We start from the raw sequence: 25,156 nt of genomic DNA, 5'->3' as shown, positions 1-25,156 counted from the left end.
GAGAGAAATAGGGGATTTTCTGTTAGAGGAGGGTTAAGATTTTCAAGCTCTTGAGGAGAATGTTCCTAAGTATGTAGTGGAGCATATCAGGTCAAATATGAATTATGTGAAATTAGTGAATTAAGGAGATAAACCTTGGTGGACAAAATCTTTCTTAGGAAATTTCACCATTAAGAGCGCTTGGAATCTATTGAAGCAAAAAGAAAGTATTAATGGTGATATGAAACATCTATGGGTGAAGGGATTGCCTTTTAAGTTCTCATTTTTATCTTGTAGAATCTGGCATGGTAAAGTTCTTGTAGCTAATTTAAGGTATTCTTAGAATCCTTAAATTTCTCAATTTTACAACTGTTATAATAGCCCTGAGGTTGAGACGATTGAGCATCTATTTTTAAAGTGTGAAGTTGCTGATGGAATTTAGCATCACTATGCTGGTGCAATTGGTATTCTTGGATCAAGGATAAATTAGAAGAATACTATCAGGAGATGGTGGGGATTAAATAGTAATTCTAGAATAAAGGTGGTGTTTCAGGTAGTGCCGATAATTATTTTATGGTTTATATAGATAAAAAGAAACACCATTCTTCATGGTGGTTCAAATTCAGTGGGAAATACTATTTGGGAAATCAATTCCACTATCTTAAAAATGATGAAGATCATGTTTAAGATGGTTGCTGATTCAATAGTTGGCTTCACATTATAAATTTTCTAGAAGGCTGTAGAGTTAATTACAAGTTTAGAATTGTGAGATAGATTCCTCCTCCTATTAGTTGGTTGAAATGCAACACTAATGGAGCATCTAGGGGTAATCCTGGACCCATCTCAGCAACCTTTTGCATAAGGGACTATGTAGATGACTTGGTTGTTGCTAAAGAATTCAAATTACAAAATTCTACAAATTTAGTTGCTGAAGCCAGGGCAATTAGGGAAGGTCTGCAGTTTTGTAAGGAAAATAGGTTTGATTCATATTTTGGAAGAAAGGTGGGATATTCCATGGAGTGTAGCTTTAGAGGTTAACATAATTAATGAGTTGAGGAGTTCGTTATCAGCAAGAGTAGAACATTCCCTCAAGGAAGGAAATACTCTTGCTGACTATTTTGCTAATCTGATTTTTCATTTTTCAAGTGATTACCAATTAAATAATTCACAGGACATTCCAAGCGAAGGCAGGATAATCTTATACATGAACAAGATAGGTACAACACAAATTAGACGAAGTGTTGCAGATAGTTAGTTTGAAGAATAATATTAAATTTTTGTAGGTTACTATTTCTACAGAAGAAGCTATAAAGAGTTGAAAATACAGTATTTAACATACATCTTCTAGCATCTGAAGTAATTTCAGTTGATGTGGGTATTCACACCTGGTGAGAGCTCTGGGGTGTCCATGGATACCACATCAGGACATAGAAGAGAAAAGAGAGTACACATATTGGCTTTATACTAGCTATTGGTCTAATCTGCAATGATTTCAAAGCATCAGATGAGTCTATATTCTAGTTTTAAGAGTTTTGAATAAAATTAGTTTCTTTATTTGTGATATTGTTCCTTATCCAAATTTTAATGGTAGTATCAATCTCTTATGAGATTCATTCCATCAGACTTTAGAGATAGAAACATACTGCAATCTAAGGAAACTAGTACCTAGGTTACTTATCTTGAGGAATAAAGGAATTATTTGTTCCTTTTGAATGAAATGTACACAACTGCGTTTCATCAAAGTTCAGCTTTGTAAATTCAAGTTGTTTACAGATCTAGATGAATATCTACAGGAATAAGGTATATGGTAAATAGGTAATCACAAAACATCGGAGTTCACTAACCTAGACTGTTGAGAGTTTGATTTTGAGCTCCATGAGGGAGGAGCTCAATGGATGTCTCCATCGTCGAAGCTGATGAATTCAATGGCTCCATAGGAGTGGGAACTGAGATCTCTCCCTAAGACGAGGTTGATCGGAGCTCTGACGGAAGAGGCTGGAAGTTGAGCTCGAGAAATATACACTAAACTATAAATTTTTCTTGTCTTTTGGTTTTCCTTTTTGATACCTTAGCGTTCTTTTTTGATTTTATTTTCTAGGAAAGTCCACTTTGGACCAGCCACTGTTGGGACTGGTCATTGGACAGATTTTGTTTTGGGTTTTAATAATAGGGGCCTTGTTTTGGGGTTTTGGGATTGGACATTGTACAGATGAATTTTATTACTACTACTATTATTATTATTATTATTATTATTATTATTATTATTATTATTATTATTATTCGTAATACTCTATTATTTTATTTTATTTGATTCTTATATTATTATTATTATATTTTAATTTATTAGTTTAATTTAATGAACAAAATTTTAAGAATTTCAAAGAGCTAAGGGTCAAAATCATACCTAAAATATCTTCTTTTCTTTTCAAGAGTTTTATACGTGAACTATTAAGTATTTAAATTTTTAAGCTGAAGTATCACAAAATATTGAGCGAAACATATTTTAAATATCAATTGTTTGAGCTTCATACTTAAAATTTCAGGTGTGTTTCACAAGCAACTGACATGCTTTAATAAATATTTTATAGTATTTCAGATGGGAAACTCAATTTTTTTTATTTAGTTATGAAATTAAAAGAAAAAAATATATATCAGATGTATTTTTAGCATTTCACACAATTTTAAAATATTATTAATAAGCTTAATTTAGTAAAATAAATATATAGTTAAAATTTTTAATAGGTTTGCGCAGGCAATATTTCAGTAAAATTAGCTTTCACCAAAATCAAGAAAAAAGAAAAAGTAAAAATTAGAGAAACGTATATAAATGCATCCGCCAGCAACCATAAGAAAAGGGACGAAAAGCTTCTCCTATAATTTTTCTTGCAGAACCCCAATTTACATATAGGTCAGTCTCCTCTTCATTCTTCAGTTTCTATTCTGATCCAAAGAAATTTATTTGATTTTTCACTTTTTTGTTACATTTAATTTTCTGGGTATTTTTCAATTTTTTTTGTGCTTATATATGTTTGTTGTTGAACTGTTAAAACTACTGAGATTTGGGTATTTTACTGAATTTTCGATTTAAAAAATATATATATAAATAAACTAGTGTTCATATTTCTTTATTATTTGGTTTAATGGCTTTCTTTTTAGGAGTTGAATTTCCTAGTTGTAATTCTTTGATTGCGAAAAAATGTAATTTTGATGGCTGTTTTATGATATTTGTCTGAATTAGAAGTATGTGTTAATTATGATTTGTTTAAAGATATGAATTTATTTTAATATACTAAAATGGATTAGATAAGGCGAACCCATTTGGACCAGATTAAAATCGTGTGAAATCAGCTTTTAATCTCTTTTTTAGTTTTTTTAGGCATTGGGTAAAATTATAAAATGCTTAAAAAAAAGGCTAAAAACTCATTAAAAAAAAGTAAAAAATGAGAAGCTGGGTACCTAACTTTTTATTTTCTAGATTAAAATTCTTTTACGTTTGACCAAAATATTTATTCTTTATATTTTCCTCTAATTCCAACAATACCCTAAACTTATAGCCCTTTTTTTTTCTTTTTCTGTTTGCCACTTCTTTTCGTCTCTTTCTTCCAATTTTCTCTTCATCTTTCTCCTTTGTTTTCAACAACTCATCATACATTGAAGGTTTGCACAAAAGAAATATTTTAGAATTAAAAATTATAAATAATTCACTTTATTTATGTCCTTAATAACTTTAAGGATATTTAAGTCATTTTGACAATAAAAAAGTGCTTAACAACACTTATTTACCAAACACATCAACAACCTTTTTTCAATTTCAGAGCTTTTAATCACTTAAGCTAAAAAACATAGGTGTCTTTGGTTTGTGAGTGTTTGTTACTTCTAGGTGGGTGCCCCTTTCATAATTTCTTAGTTCCAATTTTCTTATTTTGTGTTACCTTATCGTTCGTATTTCGTATTTCTCTGATTTATATTTTATTTTTTCTTACGCCCTTTCTATTATATCATACATCTCCTTGTTTACTATTCTTTATCTAGAGCCGGGGGTCTATCAGAAACAGTCTTTCTACTTCTTTGGAGGTAGCGGTATAGACTGCGTACATCTTACCCTCCCCAGACCCTACTTTGTAGGAATACACTGGGTTTGTTGTTGTTGTTGTTGTTGTTGTTATTCAAACGGTCTCACAGTGGCAGTGTCAGGAGTTTTACTAAGTGGTTCAAAATATGCAAAAGTAAACATAGGAAGAAGTCGATGGGGGCTCACTATTTACTATATATACATAAAAATAGTTTTGATTATGTGTAAACAATGTAATTTTCCGTCGAAGGGAGTTAGGATGTCCTACCTAGCTCCACCCCTGATCAGATACCGCCTTCCCTGTATGAGTAGTAAAGTATACAAAATTTGTAGTTGATTGTTGAACAACACAAAGCAAACAACAACAGAACTAGTGTAATCCCACAATATAGTGTATGGGGAGGGTAGAGTGTACCTCGTGGAGGTAGAGAAGTTATTTCTGTAAGACCCTTGGTTCAAGTGAAGAAAATCAAAGTAGTAATGAAAAGAAAAAACACGACAGTGAAGAAAACATGGCAAATAATAGGAAAGCAGTGTAGCACATACATGCAAGGAACAGTAATATCTGCAAAATAGTGAAAATTGCTAAAAAGATGTAGCTTGTAACTAGGCTATGGATATTTGAAAGGTAGAGGGGAAGTTCCAATCTTATGGTATATTTCTTTATGTTCGCGTAGAAGGCTGCTCATGCGCATTAAAAGCTAAAAACAATATATGACGAGAGATTTTGTTGGGAGCATAGAACATAAGTTAATGATTGATGCAAATAATACAAAATTTTGAATGATTGTACTTCTATTAAATATTTGGACATAGATTTCCTCTGTTTATTGTTAGTGGCTAACATAAAAATAGTCGAGTGAACCCTCTTTTTTTAGTCCAATGATTGAGTGAACCCTCTTAATACTGAATATAGAGCTGAATGGATACTTAAGGATTCATATAGCATACTATTGCTAATTTGGACTTGATGCATAGTTGAGTGATTGCTTAATGCTGCACTGCCAAGGCTGCATTACCAGTTGCTTTACAGAGGCCATGGATTTATGTGCTCTCTCTGAATCTGAGATATCTTGCACTATTTCTCAACTATTACATAGACTTAGCTATGGGTCTTATGCAACATTGGTGTGTGTATGTATCCCATATGGACAAACAATAGGCTTTTCCTAATTTATTTGATGACCAATTTGTGATGTTAATCTGTAATTAATTGCTATGCTTGTTTCATTTTATGTCAAGCATGTTGCAAAAATTGAAAACAAAGGAGAAGTTCATTCTTGTGAAATGTTTATAGCGGCAGCAGCTATTATGATACATCATAATGCTCAGTCGCCCAATTTTTTGGCTTTTGTTTCTTAATCATGTTTGATGGGAAATATTTACTAATTTATGCTTGCAGATCGTCTAACTTATGGTTTACTGTTTTCACATTATAATTCTCATTCTTAGTTTGATTTGTTCTCCTTTATTTTTGGGTATTTGTAGAGGAAATCTGGCATAGTTTTGTCTTTAATGGATATAGATACTGCTAATGCTGAATCGATTAATCAGAGAGCTGGATTCTTAAAGGATCAGGTTCGACTAGTTAAGAGAAAGGACTGTGATCGATACGAGATTGCCTCAATACCAGATAATTTGTCATTTGAGAAAGGATTCTTCATTGTAATCCGTGCGTGCCAATTGTTGGTTCAGAAGAATGATGGACTGATAATGATAGGAGTTGCTGGTCCCTCTGGTGCTGGGAAGACTGTATTTACTGAGAAAATAATGAACTTTATGCCAAGCATTGCAGTTATATCAATGGATAACTACAATGATGCTAGTCGAATTGTTGATGGAAACTTTGATGGTAAGACTGCATTTACCTTTTTTCTCAATAGTGCTTCGAGATGCTTCTGGGTTAGGTGAGAATCAGGTGATTAAGAGTGTAGGAAAAGGTGGCTGACAAGAAGCAAACATAGTTTGGATTTCATCATTTCTTTAGACATTTCAGGTTTACACCAAAAAGTGGTTAGTGTAATTGAAGACCTGAATAGTTGAATCTTTTAGGAAATCTACCCTATAGGTCTTGGTAAAGGAGGTTTACATCCCAAAAGATCGCCTTGGAATTCTTTCCTCAGGAAAGCAATGATTATTTACATTTCATTGACCCTGCCTTTCTTTTGATGAATGGACAGCTGTCTTCTTTGCTCATGAATTTTGCCAACTAAGTGATTGTGCTATATTGTGGGTGCTGTAGAATATTGTCCAATCTCTTTGGATAAATCTCAGATGTCCATCGGAATGAGGAATATGCGTATTTGAATACAAAACATATATGCATAATGTATGTATGTATTTATGTATATATGCATGTATGTATTATTCATTTACGTGTAAAGGATGTCTGGACTGCGATATCTCTTTATTATTACTATTAGTATTTCTAGAATAAACTTAAAAGTTGATGATATGTTTACCAGATCTTATCATGTTTTTGAATCAGACCCACGCCTAACAGACTATGATACGTTGCTGAAAAACATCAATGATCTGAAGACTGGGAAAGCAGCAGAGCTTCCAATATATGATTTCAAATCTAGTTCCCGAATAGGATACAGGTGCTCCTTATTACTAAATTAGAAGTGTACTTTGTTATGTGCATCTATATCTTTGTGTACAAGGTGCTGCACGGAAACCAAAACAAGTTAGTACACCTGTGTTAGACTGTGGACTGTATTAAGTGTTTGTTATTTGATAAGTTACGTAGAAATCACCTCCAGAATATTTCGATTTTCTTTTGCAAATTAGTAAATGGCCTTTTTATGTTGCACAGAAAAATAATAAATTGCAGCAATGTTACATGGACACCTTATTTTCCCTGATATGCTACGTACTTACATGCTTCTTTGAACTATAAATCGACTCTAAATTCTGCATACTAGTGTTGATTAAATGTTCATTTCGATACTCATGTTTGGGATTTTGTAAATAGTTGTGAAGTGCCATGACCGTCTTTTTTGTGAAGTGGATACTCGCTTCTGCTTGGTACTTTGTGAATACTATCAACCTGTTAAATCTTGCTTTATTATTTTTCAAGTGGTCTACAATGCATCTGTTCATTGACACTTAAATGTTACTCAAATGAAGGCATGATGGAAGATTCTTTATTAACCTGCATGGATTTTTCAGTGATTCTATAGTCATCTAGTTATTATCTTTTTTGTGCCGAGCTCAAGCATTACTTTTTTCTTGCTCTGGATTCATGTTTAATCCATTATGTCCTTGCTCACCTTTTTCTTTACGCAGTTATTTTCTCTGAAGTTCTTTGTTTTCATCATCTCTATGTAGCATATCTGTATGAACCAAACTTGCCAATTTGGTGTACTGTAGGACCCTCGAAGTCCCTAGCTCCTGCATTGTGATTATTGAGGGAATCTATGCTCTGAATGAAAAGTTGCGGCCGTTCCTGGATCTTCGCATATCTGTAAATGGTGGAGTTCACTTTGACCTTGTTAAAAGAGTTTTACGCGACATGCAACGTGCTGGGCAGGAACCATCAGAAATAATTCACCAAGTATCTGAAACGGTCTGTTTCTCCAATTAATCACCCAGAGAAAGTTTGACTAGATTGTCTTCTCACACTCTCAGCTATAATGTCTATGCAGGTTTATCCAATGTACAAGGCTTATATTGAGCCTGATCTCAAAACTGCACACATAAAAATTATCAACAAATTTAATCCGTTTTCTGGATTTCAGAGTCCTACTTACATTCTAAAGGCAAGAGCAATAACTTGGTTTGAGACCTCCTCTATCCGGTCTTAGAAGATAATAGCTTCCGAACACTATATCTAGAAATTTGTTGAGAAATGGCTGATACATCTTTTTTTCTCACCTTTTAGTCATCAAAGAACCTGAAGATAGAACAAATCAAGTCTGTCTTGTCTGAACAACACACTGAAAGTACGGAACTGATTTATGACATATACCTTCTGCCACCTGGTGAGGATCCAGAGACATGCCAATCATATCTGAGGATGCGAAATAAAGATGGGAAATACAATCTCATGTTTGAGGCATGCTCCTTTTTTCATAATAAGTTTTTCTCTTGGAAGAATAACAGGCAATGTTTTCGAAGAATGTTGCTAGGCCTTCTTGGCTAATCTTAATCCCTCTGCTGATGACAATCTGTTTTATTCTTATATAAATTCTTGAATTCATGCATGTATTGAAATTAGTCTATTTTTTTCTGAAGCAGTTGAAACATGGTAAGAGCTTTAGGAACATAAGATTGCTTCTATCTGTTTACCTTAACCCCCACCCACACACACACACCAAATCTCAAGATATCATAGAGGCTAAACGGAAAAACACTGAACTAAATTGCTAATACTGACTCGGTCTGAACATGAGTAACTGAATTTGGTGTCCAGAATTCTTGCATAACTTGAATGGCCATTCATATGTTCTTAGCTATGTGTTTGTATAATGTGGTTAATAAACCTTACAGTTCAATCATTCTCGAATTACCTAGGGGATGAGCTAGATTACAGTCACTGTTAATTACCTAAAGTTTTAGCATCATGATGATTTACTCAGATGATAATGAGTCTCATTCATTTCATGTTCATTCTACTTTTGTATTGATAAGAATTCCATCCTATGGGATCTACAGTCACAACTTCAAGTAAAAGGTAACTTGATTAATGGGCACTGTAGTACAGTGCAGGAAACACCAGAGAGTCAAGCTGGACAGGGGAATCCTACTATATGTGTTAAGGATCCAAAAAGTTCCAGCATTACCTTACTATTTAAATTAAAAATCAGAATTACACCAGCTGTTTAGATTTGGAGTACATGTTTATTAAACAAGAAGAAACGTTCACCTCCTTTACTTCGAATCATCTGAGTACAATTCGTTTCCAACCAAAGAGTCCACATTATGCATAGAGGATCATTTCTCCAAATCTTCTGTTGCTTCTACCTCATCTTCTGATTTTTCCAACTGCATAGAGCTTGCTTCACATTGTCTGGCTCAATATGATTTGAATTGTAGGAATGGGTCACTGATTCTCCATTTGTCATATCACCAAGAATCAGTTTTGAAGTTAGTGTGCGCCTTCTTGGTGGATTGATGGCATTGGGATACACAATGGCGGCTATCCTCAAAAGAAGCAGCCATGTATTTTCTGATGAAAGGGTTTGTGTGAAAATTGATTTGCTTGAACAACTGAAGCGCCACTATGTGCAGGTAATAGATATTTTCTTAATTTTGTCCACATCGCTATGATTACATCCCAATACTTTTGGTCTTGTCAATGGGGTTTCTTTTGATGCTTGAATACAGTCGAGCTAGTAGTTCTATAATTTTAGATGCGTTCATGTCGCTTCAAGTTTTATTCCCATTGTTTGGAAATGTTCATACTCATACCTAAGCAACAATTGCCTGACCACAAAATGTTTTTATCTGTCAACTATTGATAAACATAGCGTCTGCGGGGAACTTTTTCATATAATTTCTTGTGTTTTCCTCAGAACTATGTCAAAAGACTGTTTAGATCAATTTAATCGTTCAGAATCAACTAACTGTAAAAAAAAAAAAAACTAACGAGTCAAATATTTTTTCTCTTCTCGTAAAAGAATATTCAGTTATCTAACTTCACATAGAGAGTACCAATTAAGAGAATTTTTCTGGCGAAGGAAGAAAATCTCATTTTGATATGTTGAAGGTTGAGTATATAGTTGAGAAGTTACTCTTTGTCCGAAGTTGACAAAATAGATTGACATGTTGTTTCTTTGGAATCATAACTGAGAATGCTATTTAAGTTTCAAATATGCTAAACTTTATTAACTTTGCCTAGGTCCAAGGAAGAGATCGTGTTGTTGTAAAATCTATAGCTGATCAGCTGGGTTTGGACGGTTCATACACCCCTCGTACGTATATCGAACAAATACAGCTAGAGAAGCTTGTGAATGAGGTTATGGTATGATACCTTCCATAGCATTAGTAATTCACTGTCCCTGCTTCTTATCCCTAAGAAGACACATTTCAGGCACTACCAGATGACTTGAAAACAAAGCTTAGCTTAGATGAAGATATTGTCGCAAGCCCTAAAGAAGCTTTTTCTCGAGCCTCGGGAGAGAGGGCATCATGGAGAAATAAGAAAATCAGAAGGTACAGCACTTGATCCATATTTGCCTTACCTTCAACTTGTTTATTCTATGGCATCTTTCATCAGTAAACTGGATAATGTTTTTATCTGTGGCCAATAATTGCTTAAAGATTTTTCTGATAGTAAAATTTTCGATAGCTTCAGAAATTTGAAGGAAGCACATACCATATTGCCTCAAAAATAGGAAACTAAGAAAGAAGAGGGAGGAGGGGGGGCGGGGGGGGGGGGGGGGGCAATTGGAGATTGGTTGGAGTGAGAGAGAGAGTAGGGCAAGGGGCCAGGATGATTCTTAAGATCTCATATGTGCACTTGACCAGTCTTCTCACTTCTGCATGATATGAACATAAAACGTGACTTGCAGGAGTGACTGAGGCTAATGAAACAAGTACAAAATCTCATGAGTTATTGATTAAGAGGATAAAGGGAAGCACGTATAATTTTCCGTCTGATAGGATGATGGGAGATTATATGTGTTAGAATATAAGTAGGAATAGGAATAGCATATAGAATCCTACTTGGAAAGGGATTGTAATGTAGTGTCTTATTAGGAAAAGGATTGAAATGTAGTGTCTATAAATAGGGTCTCAATATAATAATATAGTTACAACAATTCAATAATATTCTTCTCTTATATTTCTTCACGGCCACCACACTTCTTTCCCCTACTTTCTCATATCTAATTTGCGTAGTACCGTGTATCTCTCTGGACTATTCATATTTAATTTATGTAGTATCGTGCATCTTTTCGGACTACTTTCTCATATCTGAGTTGCATAGCACCGTGCGTCTTTCTAGTGACTCCTTAGATCTGATTTGTGTAGTTCCATACATCTTTACGGTGACTCCTCATAACTAATTTGCGTAGGGTCGTGCCATCATTCTGACCCTACCCATATAAGTTCTCTTTTTCAGTAGGATTGTGCTGTCATTCCGATCGTACCCATATAATTTCTATTTTTCAGTAGGGTCGTGTCGTCATTCAGACTCTACTCATATAATTTCTATTCCTCAGTAGGATCGTGCCATTATTCCGGCCTACTCATATAATTCTCTTTCTCAGTAGGGTTGTGTCATCATTCCGACCCTACCCATATAATTTTCTCAAATAGTGACCACTTTTCAGCCATCAAATCTAATAATCCGACGCATGAGTATGTTCCGGCCAGTTCTTTTGTGACTATCTTGTTCAAGATCTACTCATCTCTTGAGTTCAAGATGACCATATATTTTATACCAGTTTCAGGCAATTTTTCAGTGACACATTGACTTTCCGGCGATGTTTACTGCTTTACGGATCATTTTTTCAGTTTGTTCCGTTTCAGTTGAGGTCTCCCAGACATCCAAAGCAGTCCTTATCTGTTTTCTTGCAGATATCTTCACCAAGTCCCTCATCGATCCTCGTATTAGTTACATCCATAACAAGTTTGGTACATATGTCTTCTATGCACCAGCTTGAGTGGGGGAGTGTTAGAATATAAGTAGGAATAAGAATAGCATATAGAATCCTACTTGGAAAGGGATTGTAATGTAGTGTCTTATTAGGAAAAGGATTGGAATGTAGTGTCTATAAATAGAGTCTCAATGTAATAATGTAGTTACAACAATTCAATTATATTCTTCTCTTATATTTCTTCACAATATGTATATGCACCTAATGAATTATTGAATATATGTTGAGAGAATATCATACTCAAATTATTGAATCAGTTATACCTTATGAAAAGTACTGATTTCTATTAGTTGTTTACTCTTGTACATGAGCAAGTTATTCTTTCATTGATCTGCTTTGACTCTGTTTGCACCTACTAGGGTATCTGACAAGAAAACTCTCTTTTAATAGACAAATTGACGGAATCCATTGGGTTATTAGCTAGCTGCAATTTTCAATTTTACTATAGGTGTACCACACTGATCACTATTCCTTTTGTTTGATTTATTTTCTACATTTACGTTATCGTGTTAGAGGAGGTGGATTAGGGTAGAAGGTTAGTATGAGTTTAGGATGTTGTATTTTTTGTTGTTTTACTTGGTGTATCTTGTTTATGGTATTATTGGATATGTTGATTTCTGTTGTATCTTGTTCTTTTACTATTCCTTGTCTAGATTGTTTTATTTTGAGACGGTGGTCTATCGGAAACAACCTCTCTATCTCTCATCTGAGGTAGCGGTATGGACTGCGTACACTTACCCTCCCGAGGCCCACTTAGTGGGAATATACTGGGTATGTTGTTGTTATACATCTCCTGCCAGTACTTCAGGATGACTAGTACTTCCTCTCTTTAATTTTATGCTGAACTTCTGTCTCTTTACTCTGTCCCTAAAAATTGCACCTTTCCATATTTGGCACAATTTTAAGTTTAAAATTCTCATTTTACTCTTATGAGATGATTTTAATTTTGACCTCCACAGACAGGTCATGTTATGTTCACAACAAGTTCAAAAGGTGTTTCTTTCTTTCTTTCTTAAGATCCTGCACAGTCGAACATTGCTATATAAAATGAAACAGAGAGGGAGTAGTTCGGATTATTAGCTGCTTGGGTTAACAAGTGGACTTTTAATGTGCTTAGCGGGTTCTCTTTATAGCGATGATATGTATTCTCATTGTATGATAACATTATCCTTATATGGGCATGTGTTTTCAAACTAACTTCATTTTTTTATGTCTTTGTTGGCCCCAAAGTTTTACTATTAGAGGATATTTTCAAAATTGTATATCTTGCAATGTTCACACTAGTGGCCTTTTGTAGTTTAATAAAAAAGGTTAAACAAAAACTTCCAAGAACATGGTAGGCTGCTAGCTAAGGAATGGTGCAACCATGTCTGGATGATTATACATTACCACATTACCAAATGGACGAATGGTAATTCTTCCATATTTGCAAATCTTAGTTGGTTCCAATTCCGGATAAAAGGGTACGGGTGCAATTAGTTATGACGAATCCTCTAAAAGAAAAGGTTTGTATAGATAACTCAAACTAGTTTAAGTTTAATGCATCGATGATAGGCATAATACATAGATAACTTGGCTTCCGCTGTCAGTTACTCCAACTTTCATTATGACCATCTAGACACTTCAACTTGACACAGGTGCATCTTGCGTACTACTTAACTTTGAAAATGCACATCTTCCTTTAAGGGGATGCATACTAGACGTGCATTCTCAAAGTTGGGTGTTTATTTTCCAACTCAAACTGTAAGATTCCCATATTGGAAAAGGGATGGGTAGTTGGTCTCCTTCTATGGACTTGGACAATCCTCCCCTTACAAGCTAGTTTTTTGGTAGAGTTAGGTGATACGCCCAAATTACACCTCTCTTACGAGAGAGTAAGTGGTCGTTGTCAAATATATAACCCCTAGGTTGGGGTCGAATCCCACAGGGAATATGGTGTTAATTAAGTTGTACGCAGATTAGTTGACTTTTAATCATTCGTTTTCGTTAAATAAATAGGGGGGATTTGATTTAGTTCACAAATTAATGGTTTCAGTTTAACAAAATGAAATGTGTAGTAGTATTCAAATTCAGAGAAATAGCAAGCTAGGGTTATGTCCACCTTGTAGTTTTCAATACTTACTAACTATGGGCTTTATGAATTCATACATGCATTGTGCTTACAGAGAAACGTATTGTATTTAATAACATAATCCTAGTGTTTCTCAACCATCAAGGACTAATTCACTTTAGTTCTCTCGAATCAAAAGCGTTTACCATAAACAATACGAAATCTCCAAGTAGTTAATCCTGCTAAGGCATTAACTTATCAAATAGGGGTTGGTAATCCTATTTTCTTGTCACTGCTCTCTTTTCCGAACATCAACCTTTCTTTCGAATAAGTTGTGTTTTAAGGCATATCCTCTATGTTTGCAACCACGAGAATTCAAGATAAGCGAAGAGAGTATGATGTAAACAAATCAATGCATAATGAATTCAAAACCCAAAGTGATAGATTGTATGCTACAAGGCTTCCATAACCCTAACTAATAAACTTAGCTACTCATGAATAAAACGAAAAGCATCATAAATATATCATCATACCAAAAACTAGAAGACGATCTTGATGTGCGAATAGTGAAAACAAGAGAGTTTTTTCTCTCTCCTCAAGCTAAGCCACCTTTCTCCTCTCTCAGAATAATCCAGAATAATGAATAATGAATAATGAATAAAAATTCAGCAATTAAGTCTTTTAATAATCTCTTCTCTCATAATTTCCTTCTAAGTCTCTGAACTAATTATAAATGACAAATTAGTTTTGGACATAGTTTCTAGGCGCCATATTTGGTTCAGATTGCTACTCTCTCTTGTGTCATATGCCATCCGCATCCATAGTCCCATTATGTCTTCATCTACCTCATTAATACCTGAAATCATGCTAATCACATCGGTTAGCTCAATTACATAGAAGTAGAGTAAAAACATAAGAAACTAGGCACTTTGTTCTCTAAACTTAGCTAAAATATGGATAAATTATGGTGCTTAGGCGTATAAATACACCCAAGATCACCACCCCACACTTAAAGCTTTGTTCGTCCTCGAACAACATATCTATTTATGCATACTATACAAGCCTTAGCACCCACAAAGGAAGACAAAATGCTCAAATAGGCTCACACAACAATTATGAACAAGAAGTATATTCATGGATCATTACTAAAGACAACCTACCCTCAAGAATAGACTCATTAAGTTGGCAATTTCATGCATATCGTTTAAGCAAAGAAATCATATAAATTACCCAACCTTCATCAATCATGTGCCCTCACAACAAGAAAGTTACCCATAATCACTCACAATCATGCAATTTCTAACAAAATGGGTACAAGAATTAAGTTGCGCTCACTCTCACAAAGAATTCTCAAATTACAACTGATGACCATATGCTTGCCCTTAGTGTAATACTCCACTAATATCAGAATGCTAAGATTAGGATCAAATAGGTCTTTTACGGGTTGTAATGCAGGCTAAAGGATGGGTAGAAACTATTTTGGCCAGAAATAGTGACTATCTTCCCTAAGCACTTTAATACACTACATTATGCAATTAAGACCAATCTCTAACAACCAATTTCCACTTCTGCTATCTTCACAGATTTGCTTTTCACCCCAACTCGTTAAGCTCAATTAATAACACTATGGTGGGAGTATGCAACCCTAGTGACTATCTTCCCTAAGCACTTTAATACACTACATTATGCAATTAAGACCAATCTCTAACAACCAATTTCCACTTCTGCTATCTTCACAGATTTGCTTTTCACCCCAACTCGTTAAGCTCAATTAATAACACTATGGTGGGAGTATGCAACCCTTTCAAATATTTTTTTTTTTGCACCCTTTTCATGTTACGCACCCCTATAATAGCCACCCTCAACTTAAGCGATTTGCTTTAGTTGAGGTGCACAATGTCCAAGTAGGACCAGGGCCAAAACAGGTTCATTGTAACATGTCCGGGATAAAATTTGAAACTTTTTCAACAATTTTCGCTACTCCCAACCACATCAATTTCACACGCCAATAACTAGACTTTGGGGCATCAATTTCACCTTTTTCCTCTAATTGTCGAACTCCTAACTCAAATTGATTTTACATTAAAGCGCTTAGGAGCTTTTGGATCAAATTACGGTCTATTAAAGAACGGAATAGGCTACATATGAGGCTAACAAAAGAACAAGCTAAAGGCTCAATGGGGCTAGCTAAGATAATGTACAAAGGTAGGTCAAAAGAAGGTATGAACAATGGCTATCAAAGAAATGCCTAAATCATCTCCTAAACTCATAATCTTTATTTCGCTTTGCACACACACCAGGCAAGTTCTAGCATCAGTTGCAATAAGGGATATACAACAGTCTTACACACTCATGGCACATGGTCAACTCAATTAGGAGCATTATAGATTCTCGACCCAACAATTACTTGAATTCAAACAAAACCAACAATCACAACAAGTCACAACTAGAGCCTAGGTGTTTCAAACATAATGATCCATCACGTACTTATGTTATAATGTCATGTGACCCACAAGAACAGTTACATGTAATTAAATGACTAATTTTCTCTTAAGACGGTTGTCATCAATCCATCATCGAGAAAAATACCTAATTATGACTACATAACTAACAAAATAAACAAAATAACTAATCCTATCACAGAAGAATGCTAAGGAGAAGGTCCTATTTTCTTACAAAACAAGTAGCAAAGTATCCAGCCACCCTCAACTTAAGCTCAGCACTGTCCCCAGTGCAAATAACAAGATAAAGAAGCTGGCTAGTAGTACTCCTCATCCACATTCGGAGTCATGCCACCTGCATGGAGATCATCATTGGAGCCATTTTTCCTGTATTCATCCTATCATCCATGTCAGCCACACATAATGAAACTAACTATAATTAAGATGGAGATGGTGAAGTCACCACCCCACAATTTGTTAGTATCAACCAATTAAGTGTTTTTATCGGGTACTCAGACTTCACCGGCATACACTTTGACATGGTGCATCAACATTAGTCACAATACAATTCATTCACTTCAATTCTCCCAATTCTATTTTAATGAAGCACTTTTTGAACAGAATCATGCTCTACACTTTCAGCCATACAAAATATACAAAACACCTTTACTTTCACAACATCGCCATGGCAAGAATTTAATTCGTAATCCTTAAGAAATCAATTAACAATAACATTGAGTCACAATAACTAAGGATTAAGAAAGTAAAACTTACCTTGAAGATGGAAGATCAATGAAGGACAAAGAGAATGGTGAGAGCTTAGTATTGTACGGCTTAAGGGTGAAATAAGGATGATTTTGGGAATTTAAGGTGTGAAGTCTATTTAAAGAATGAAATCTGGGTCGGGTTGACCCAAACGGATTCTAAGTGTATTTGGCTAAGTGTGCGACGCATTCCTACTTGCACACACTTAAGTGTGCGGCACATTGTTCATGGCATCGTTGAGGCAGTAGGCATTTGCGAACAAGTGTGCGACGCATACCCTATTGCACAGATTTAAGAGTGCGGCGCATAGGGTATCGCACACTTGAGGCAGTGAGCATATGCGGAGAAGTGGGCGACGCATATCTTATCGCACATGTTAAAGTGTGCGACACATAAGTTATTACACACATCAAGGTGTGCGGCGCATTATGCATTGCATAGTTGGTCCAGTGAGCATGTGCGATGGGATGTGCAGCGCACTGTTGGTCGGAAAGGTCCATACCGCGGGGGCAAAGACCCCGCACCCCATCGAGGTCAGTGGTGGTAGCGTAGGGATCGGGCCGATCACAAAATAAAGTCGCACCGTGAAACTTTTTGGGTCGAATTAACATAATTCGAGGCACGACTCTAATGCGAATCATACTTGAGCCTTACACATTTGTCCACTCCAACTTACCTATAATGTTCCCATCACTCCTAAACTTACCACCATTGACATAAACTCAATTCCAAATCAAATTTGGTACTAATCTTCTCCTTAGTACTTCATGCACCTACACTTACTCAAAAACAACAAAAATGATTAGAAGGATGGGTTGCCTTCCACCAAGCGCCGTAGTTTTGGTCGTGACTCGACTCTTCTTTTTGCATTTTTGTTTAACATGATAAAGTGAAAATAAAATCATGGGTTGTCTCCCATGCAGCGCCTTATTTAACGTCGCGGCACGACTCGATTATCTTGACTACTTAGACTTCGTCAAGATACATCGATGATACCATTTGTACCTCATTTGTTGGATCAAGACAATGCTTTATTCCTAGTCCAACTACTTTGAAGTCACTCACATCTTTGCTTGCAAGTTCAACCAAACCAGCCATGGTCTCCACAAAAGACATATCCTTAACTAGTACATCTCGTTCATCCTCGTAGAATACATCAACAATCGAGAAGATACTCATCTCCTTTTGTTGTTTCATAGACCGACATACTTCAAAACTAACTTCTTTCTCATTGAGCCTAAATTTTAGCTCATTCAGCTCCATGTCAACTAATACTCTCCCAGTTGCTAAGAACGGCCTACCCAAAATTATGGGTACTTCAAAGTCCACTTCGCAATCAAGAATTACAAAGTCGGAAGGAAATATAAAACCAGCAACTTTTACAAGTACATCATGTAGAATCCCAATCGGCCTTTTTACCGATCTATCCGCCATTAGAAGCTGCATATTGATGGGCGTACGATCTCCCAAACCCAGTTTCTTGAAAACCGTCAATGGCATAAGATTTATACTTGCCCCAAGATCACAAAGGGCCTTTTCAAACTTTAGCAATCCAATCGTACATGGAACAGTAAATGCTCCCGGATCAGCTTTCTTCTGGACAATAGATCTTGTAGCAATAGCACTACAATGATGAAGATTGTCTATCGTTTCATAGCTCACAGTCCTTTTCTTCGTCAACAGGTCTTTCATAAACTAACCTTAAGAGTGAACCGCTAACCAACTGCACTAAAAGCTATTGCTGATAGCGAGTGGCGCAACCCACCCTTTATAGGCCCTGAACCATACGGGGCACGAACCCGACCCACACCCCCAACCAAGGACAACCCGAGATAGGTGGCCACCCTTTGGGTGGCATCATTCCCTCTTTCTTTTAGAAAGGTTCGTCCTCGAACCTGCGCATGGTGTAAGCGGGATTCGAACCCGTAACCTCCGCTCTGATACCAAACCTTAAGAGTAAACTGCTAACCCACTACACTAAAAGCTATAGCTGATAGCGAGAGGCGCAACCTACCCTTTATAGGCCCTGAACAATACGAGGCACGAACCTGTCCCTCACCCCCAACCAAGGCCAACCCGAGATAGGTGGCCACCCTTTGGGTGCCATCATTGTCCGGGCATCTATTCCAGTGCTTCAACTAAGGGCATATTTACTGTCAACTGCTTCAACATAGACATGAATTTGCTAAACTTGCCATCATCTTCTTTCTTCTTTAATCGCTGTGGAAATGGGGGTGGCGGACTTGGGATTTCAGTTGGAACAACTTCTACCTCTTTTCTTATGCCTTACTCCATATCACTAACATGTTTCTGCTTAGGTGGCTGTTCCATTTCTGCACTCTTCTTTTCTGAACCTCCCAACTTCACAAACTTCACAGGCACCACTGGAGATTCATCAACCATCTCCCAATCCATTTCGACCTCATCAGTATAAGAGGATGCTCCCAAACCTGGACTAGGTAACATCTTACGGCTTCTAGTGGTAATGGCTATACACGATCCATTAGTCCTCGGATTCTGAATTGTATCACTTGGTAGAGTCCCATTCTGTCTTTGGTTGAATGCTGTGGATAATTGGCTCATCTGCTGCTCCAGTTGTTTAATAGCGATTGAGTGCGAATTTACTAGTTGACTCATGGAAGATATGTCACTCTTCATAGTAGTCACCCCAGAATCGGTCGCCTCAACTCCCTTTAATAGTTTCTCCATCATGTCCTCCATGGACATTTTGCCTGAACTGGTGGCAGCATTATCACGGCTTTCAGGAGGTACGTACAGTCTACTCCTATCACTTTTATTTTTCCAATCTCCTTGATGGTTCCAACCTTGGTTTCCTTGACCACCGATTCGGAAACCCCCCTGGTTATGCAGATACTTAGCCTCTTCCTCAGTGTTTGATTCAACTCCCTTACCGTGGGACCCCACAACTTTTACCTTTTCTACATTCCCTGATAGCAAATGTTCCGTGAGCAGATCCATCTAGGTTTTCATGTGAGCCATATCCTGATCACGCTCCTCTTCTCTCTTACGCTGCTCTGCTGATATTACACTAGATCCAGTATTGCTTGCTACCACATAATCTCTGGTATGCCAAGCTCTACTTGTCTTGGTCATTCTTTCTAACATGTCCGCAGCCTCAGTAATGAGCTCCATAAAAGCTCCTCCTGCAGCATTATCCACTATTGGCTTTGTAAGTGAGTTCAAAGCTCTGTAGAATATTTCCATTAAGTGTTCGTCAATCATCTTATGATTTGGGCATTGAGTCAACTTCTTTTTAAACCTCGCCCAAGTCTCATGCAAAACTTCATTGGCCAATTGCCTAAAGTTGCTGATCTCATCCCTCAACTGTAACATTCTGGAGGGCGGAAAGAACCTTTCTAGGAAAGCTCCTTTCAATTGCCTCCAATTTGTTATAGAATCAGGAGTCATCTCATTCAACCACATAGTTGCTTCTTCAGACAGAGACAGTGGGAACAATCTTAAACGAATAACATTTTGTCCCACTCCAGGATTATCAAATGACTTACAAATACTGATAAAATTCACCAAATGTAGATTTGGATCATCACCAGGTAATCCACCAAAGAGTCCTTTCAGATTCAGTAGCTGGATCATAGTGCTGGTGATGTTGAATTTCACCCCAGGAGCTAGTGATGGTAGAATGATTTCCCTTGTAGATCCAGTTCCATCTAAATTGTCCTCATCATTGTCAACATCAAACTGTGCAGCTTGGCGGTCTGGTCTTCCTCTGAATGGACGATTTTGATTTATAGGTGCAACTACCCCTGCTACACGCCTCCTATTAGCCGGGTCAATTAAATCATCATCTCCCAGGTCCTCTTCATCTAGATTAGGTACCCGACTTGGGTTATCTGCATTCTGTAGATTTAATTGAGCATTAGCCAAAGCGGCTAATCTTTCAGCTTCCTGTTCGTTAGCCATTCTTTCAATGAGATGAGGTTCAGGATTGAAGGGTAATAATGGTTCTCCTGAACTTCTGGTTCGTGGCATAAACAATAATGAGCCTGTAACGAACAAAAACAACAAATAAACGTAAAATCAGGAAACTTGACTAATATTCAATTAACACACATAAACTCAATCGACAACCGTATTCCCCGGCAACGGCGCCAAAATTTGATACGCCCAAATTACACCTCTCTTACGAGAGAGTAAGCGGTCGTTGTCAAATATATAACCCAACTAGGTTAGGGTCGAATCCTACAGGGAATATGGTGTTAATTAAGTTGTATGCAGATTAGTTGACTTTTAATCGTTCGTTTCCGTAAATTAAATAGGGGGGATTTGATTCAGTTCACAAATTAATGGTTTCAGTTTAACAAGATGAAATATGTGTAGCAGTATTCAAATTCAGAGAAATACCAAGCTAGTGTTATGTCCACCTTGTAGTTTTCAATACTTACTAACTATAGGCTTTATGAATTTATACATGCATTGTGCTTACAGAGAAACGTATTGTATTTAATAACATAATCCTAGTGTTTCTCAACCATCAAGGACTAATTCACTTTAGTTCTCTCGAATCAAAAGCATTCACTAAAAACAATATGAAATCTCCAGGTAGTTAATCCTGCTAAGGCATTAACTTATAAAATAGGAGTTGGTAATCCTATTTTCTTGTTACTACTCTCTTTTCCGAACATCAACCTTTCTTTCGAATAAGTTGCGTTTTAAGGCATATCCTCTATGTTTGCAACCACGAGAATTCAAGATAAGCGAAGAGAGTATGATGTAAACAAATCAATGCATAATGAATTCAAAACCCAAAGTGATAGATTGTATGCTACAAGACTTCCATAACCCTAACTAATAAACTTAGCTACTCATGAATAAAATGAAAAACATCATAAATATATTCATCATACCAAAAACTAGAAGACGATCTTGGTGTGCGAATAGTGAAAACAAGAGAGTTTTTTCTCTCTCTCCTCAAGCTAAGCTGCCTTTCTCCTCTCTCAGAATAATCCAGAATAATGAATAGTGAATAAAAATTCAGCAATTAAGTCTTTTAATAATCTCTTCTCTCATAATTTCCTTCTAAGTCCCTGAACTAATTATAAATGACAAATTAGTCTTGGACATAGTTTCTAGGCGCCACATTTGGTCCAGATTGCTACTCTCTTGTGTCATATGTCATCCACATTCCATAGTCCCATTATGTCTTCATCTACCTCATTAATACCTGAAATCATGCTAATCACATCGGTTAGCTCAATTACATAGAAGTAGAGTAAAAACATAAGAAACTAGGCACTTTGTTCTCTAAACTTAGCTAAAATATGGATAAATTATAGTGCTTAGGCGTATAAATACACACAAGATCATTAGGCCCAAGATTCATTCTTTACATGGTATCAGAGTCGGGCCCGTACCAATCGTTCTTCACCGATATTGGGCCCCCATATTGTCCACGCTCCAGTTAAGTAGGCCTGGGCATGTGGGGGGAGTGTACGAGTCCCACATTGGAAAAGGAATGGGTAGTTGGTCACCTTATATGGACTTGGACAATCCTCCCCTCACCAGCTAACTTTTGGGTTGAGTTAGGCCAAAGATCCATTCTTTTACATAAACCAAGATAAAGGTGTCTAGATGTGCATTTTCAAAGTTGAGAGTTAGTTGCCAGTTGAGGCCAAGTTAAAGTGTATATCTATGTATTATGCCCTAGATGATATAATATAACAACATAGCTAACTTGTGAAACTATGGAAAGATTGGATGTTTGTTCTCAATTTGATTTTGGTGCCAGTTTGGTCTTTTATGCATTTGGATTTTGGTCAAACATGTAATTAACGCCAATGAAGGCACAACACGAATAGCTGATGTATAGACCTTGAGGAAGAAAGTGGGGTTGGACTAGGATAGTAAAATAATTAGCATCGATCACAATTTGAAGAAACATATATGGATGTACCTTAGCTACACAGGAATCAGTTGGGGTAGGGGATAGCCAGACAGGTGGGAGCAACAGAAGTGGATATGATTCTTTCTTTTTCTCTGGACTTGTGATTGTCCTGGGAAGCATTTAGATGTCAAATTAATTTGTGATTGATGTGCTTTGTGCAGCGGATTTTCGCATTCATATTCAACTAACAGGGACAAAAATCTATCTGATGTTAGTTCTGATTATCGGAGTAATGGCAGGATTGAAGAATCAGGGGCTAGATTATCAAACCAGGTGCAATGATATGCATTTAATATTTTTTTTCATTATGCATACTAAAGCACTTTCTGTCGTTTCCTCATCAATTCTTTACATGGCATCCTGAGTTTTTTCTTGCTTATTTCATAAGGGAGCGGTCACACATTTATTGGAGCAAATATCTACCTTGAATGACCGGATGGACGACTTCACGTCTAAAATGGAAGAACTTAATTCTAAGTGGAGCAGCAGAAGAGCTTCTCCAAGAATCAAACAAGCTTCACCGAGCACTCAAAATCTGGCGTTAGAAACTGAAGCATGCATTGGATCAGCTCCTACTAACTATTTCATATCTGGTTTGGAGAATGGTTCCTTGACTGGGTCCATCATGCCTAATTCCTCATCTTTCACTTCCGTTAATGGAAAGGAGTTTACCTTGATGGAAGAGGTAAGTTTGTTTTTGGGCTGAGAATTTTGAATGTGTTGAGAATTAAAATTCTAATTAGTTAAACGTACATTGTCTTAACATGAATAATTTAACAAATTTAGCAATTTAATTAATTTCAACATTTAGACTTTCAACTATATATCCTCTTCTACTCTTCCTCCTTTTCCTTTTGTAATTAGTTAATACACCAAATTACCGAAATAGTTGCAGCAAGATTACAAGGAAGGTCTTAGCATGACAAATTGAAGCCCTAGGAATTTATTCTGGCTGTTGCACTTTTTCATTTTTGGGTTCAAAATGCATGTGCAAAATGAAGGTTTTTTGCATTCTTTTTTTATTTAACGGAGATGCTAGTGCGACGTTCTGCACTTGTGTTTTGAAGATATCACGGGTTTAAGGAATTGAACCTGCTACGTTTGCTTCGAAGTGGTAAGCCTTTGATATATTTTTTTTCTTTTCAATTTTCCGGTTAACATTTTGACTGTATACTACGGTAAAGTTAAACAGATTCAGCTGAATTCTCTGGCTCAATGTGTGATCAGGAGGGAGGAGGGGGTATGATTGAAACAGCTTGCAATCTGTAGTTGTATTTTTGTATATGGATGAGGGTGGGGAGTTCTTCCACCACCCAAATCCTAAAGAATATCTTTCAAATAGTCAAAGGATAATAGTGTGATTTTACTAGGGTATCAAAGGGTTACTAGTTCAAACTTTTATCTTACTGTTACAGAAGATAGCTAAATTATTATTAGATGATTATTTCCTTATCTGTACATTGAATTTGTTGCCTTAACTCCTCTTTGGTTGTCCTCTTATAATCCCTTTCGGATACAGATATCAAATATTGCACGTGGACAGCGTCAAGTTATGCATCAGCTGGACAACGTTAGCAATGTTCTTCGCGAGAGATTAGGAGAAGAGTCTCGACAAGAAAGAATGAACAAGAAAAGAGATACAATGGATCCCATCAGAGTGCCTCTCATCGTAGCATTAGCAGTTGGTGGCCTGGGAATTCTCTTGTTTAAGAGCCTGCAACACCAAACCTAATTCTTCTTGCTAATGTTTTCTAACTGTAGGATTTTTGTTTTTCTCCTACACGTATTACTCTTTATAAGTTCTACCCTCAATCGGGATAAAATACTGCTCATGGATCAAACTGATCTGTGATTTGAGGTTAAAAAGGCAAAATATGTTGCTTTCTGATAAATGTGTTTTGTTAAAGTAGGGGATGAATTGGCAAATTTTGTAGAATTTTGGGCTTCATTTAATAAATATGTTCTTCACTACATCTTTTGGAGTTTCAGTGTGTATTGATGTGTGTGATACTGATAAGATTAGCAGCCTATTTCATTTCATCTTACTATACCTGTTTAAAGAAAGGCTCAAAACCTATCTTTGAGAATATATTCAAAGTGATCCAGTATATACTATATGGTGCACTCCTGGTCCTTTAAGTTTGCTATAGTGGAGTGGGTTACTGTATGGTGGCTTAGACCTTGAGGCTGTGGACATCTTTGAACTTGTCGTCGAGTGGTTGGTCCAAGCAGGCTAGTCTGTACAGGTATTTCCACAACTGCTTCAGTACTGTCACTAGCAGCATAGCTACATCTATAATAGTGAGCTTCTCTTCCTCC

General features: G+C 36.4%; 1 protein-coding gene across 2 annotated transcripts; it reads left to right on the top strand.

The window, feature by feature from the left end:
- Positions 1–2,730: 2,730 nt before the first annotated feature.
- On the top strand, positions 2,731–24,808 carry LOC107870703 (inorganic pyrophosphatase TTM2). 2 transcript variants are annotated; one of them, XM_016717312.2, is made up of 12 exons: positions 2,731–2,887; positions 5,540–5,903; positions 6,540–6,654; positions 7,427–7,622; positions 7,702–7,815; positions 7,938–8,111; positions 9,092–9,286; positions 9,897–10,019; positions 10,089–10,210; positions 22,999–23,110; positions 23,226–23,522; positions 24,357–24,808. In XM_016717312.2, the coding sequence occupies exons 2-12, from the start codon at positions 5,567–5,569 to the stop codon at positions 24,567–24,569; spliced, it is 1,998 nt and encodes a 665-aa protein (XP_016572798.1). In that variant the 5' UTR covers positions 2,731–2,887; positions 5,540–5,566; the 3' UTR covers positions 24,570–24,808. The 2 variants fall into 2 exon arrangements, with proteins under 2 accessions (XP_016572798.1, XP_016572799.1); XM_016717313.2 differs by lacking the exons at positions 7,702–7,815; positions 7,938–8,111.
- The last annotated feature ends 348 nt before the right edge of the window (positions 24,809–25,156 follow it).

The sequence above is a fragment of the Capsicum annuum genome, chromosome 5, assembly GCF_002878395.1.
Source record: "Capsicum annuum cultivar UCD-10X-F1 chromosome 5, UCD10Xv1.1, whole genome shotgun sequence".
Taxonomy (NCBI): Eukaryota; Viridiplantae; Streptophyta; class Magnoliopsida; order Solanales; family Solanaceae; genus Capsicum; species Capsicum annuum.
Note: the sequence above shows the minus strand (reverse complement) of the source record. Positions and strands in the feature narration are given on the sequence as shown.

Bases quoted from the DNA above. Each gene is read 5' to 3' on its own strand.
- LOC107870703 (XM_016717312.2), top strand. From the start codon at position 5,567: ATGGATATAGATACTGCTAATGCTGAATCGATTAATCAGAGAGCTGGA. The intron at 7,816-7,937 runs GCAAGAGCAATA...CTCACCTTTTAG, and splicing joins GTCCTACTTACATTCTAAAG to TCATCAAAGAACCTGAAGAT. The intron at 23,523-24,356 runs GTAAGTTTGTTT...TTTCGGATACAG, and splicing joins AGTTTACCTTGATGGAAGAG to ATATCAAATATTGCACGTGG.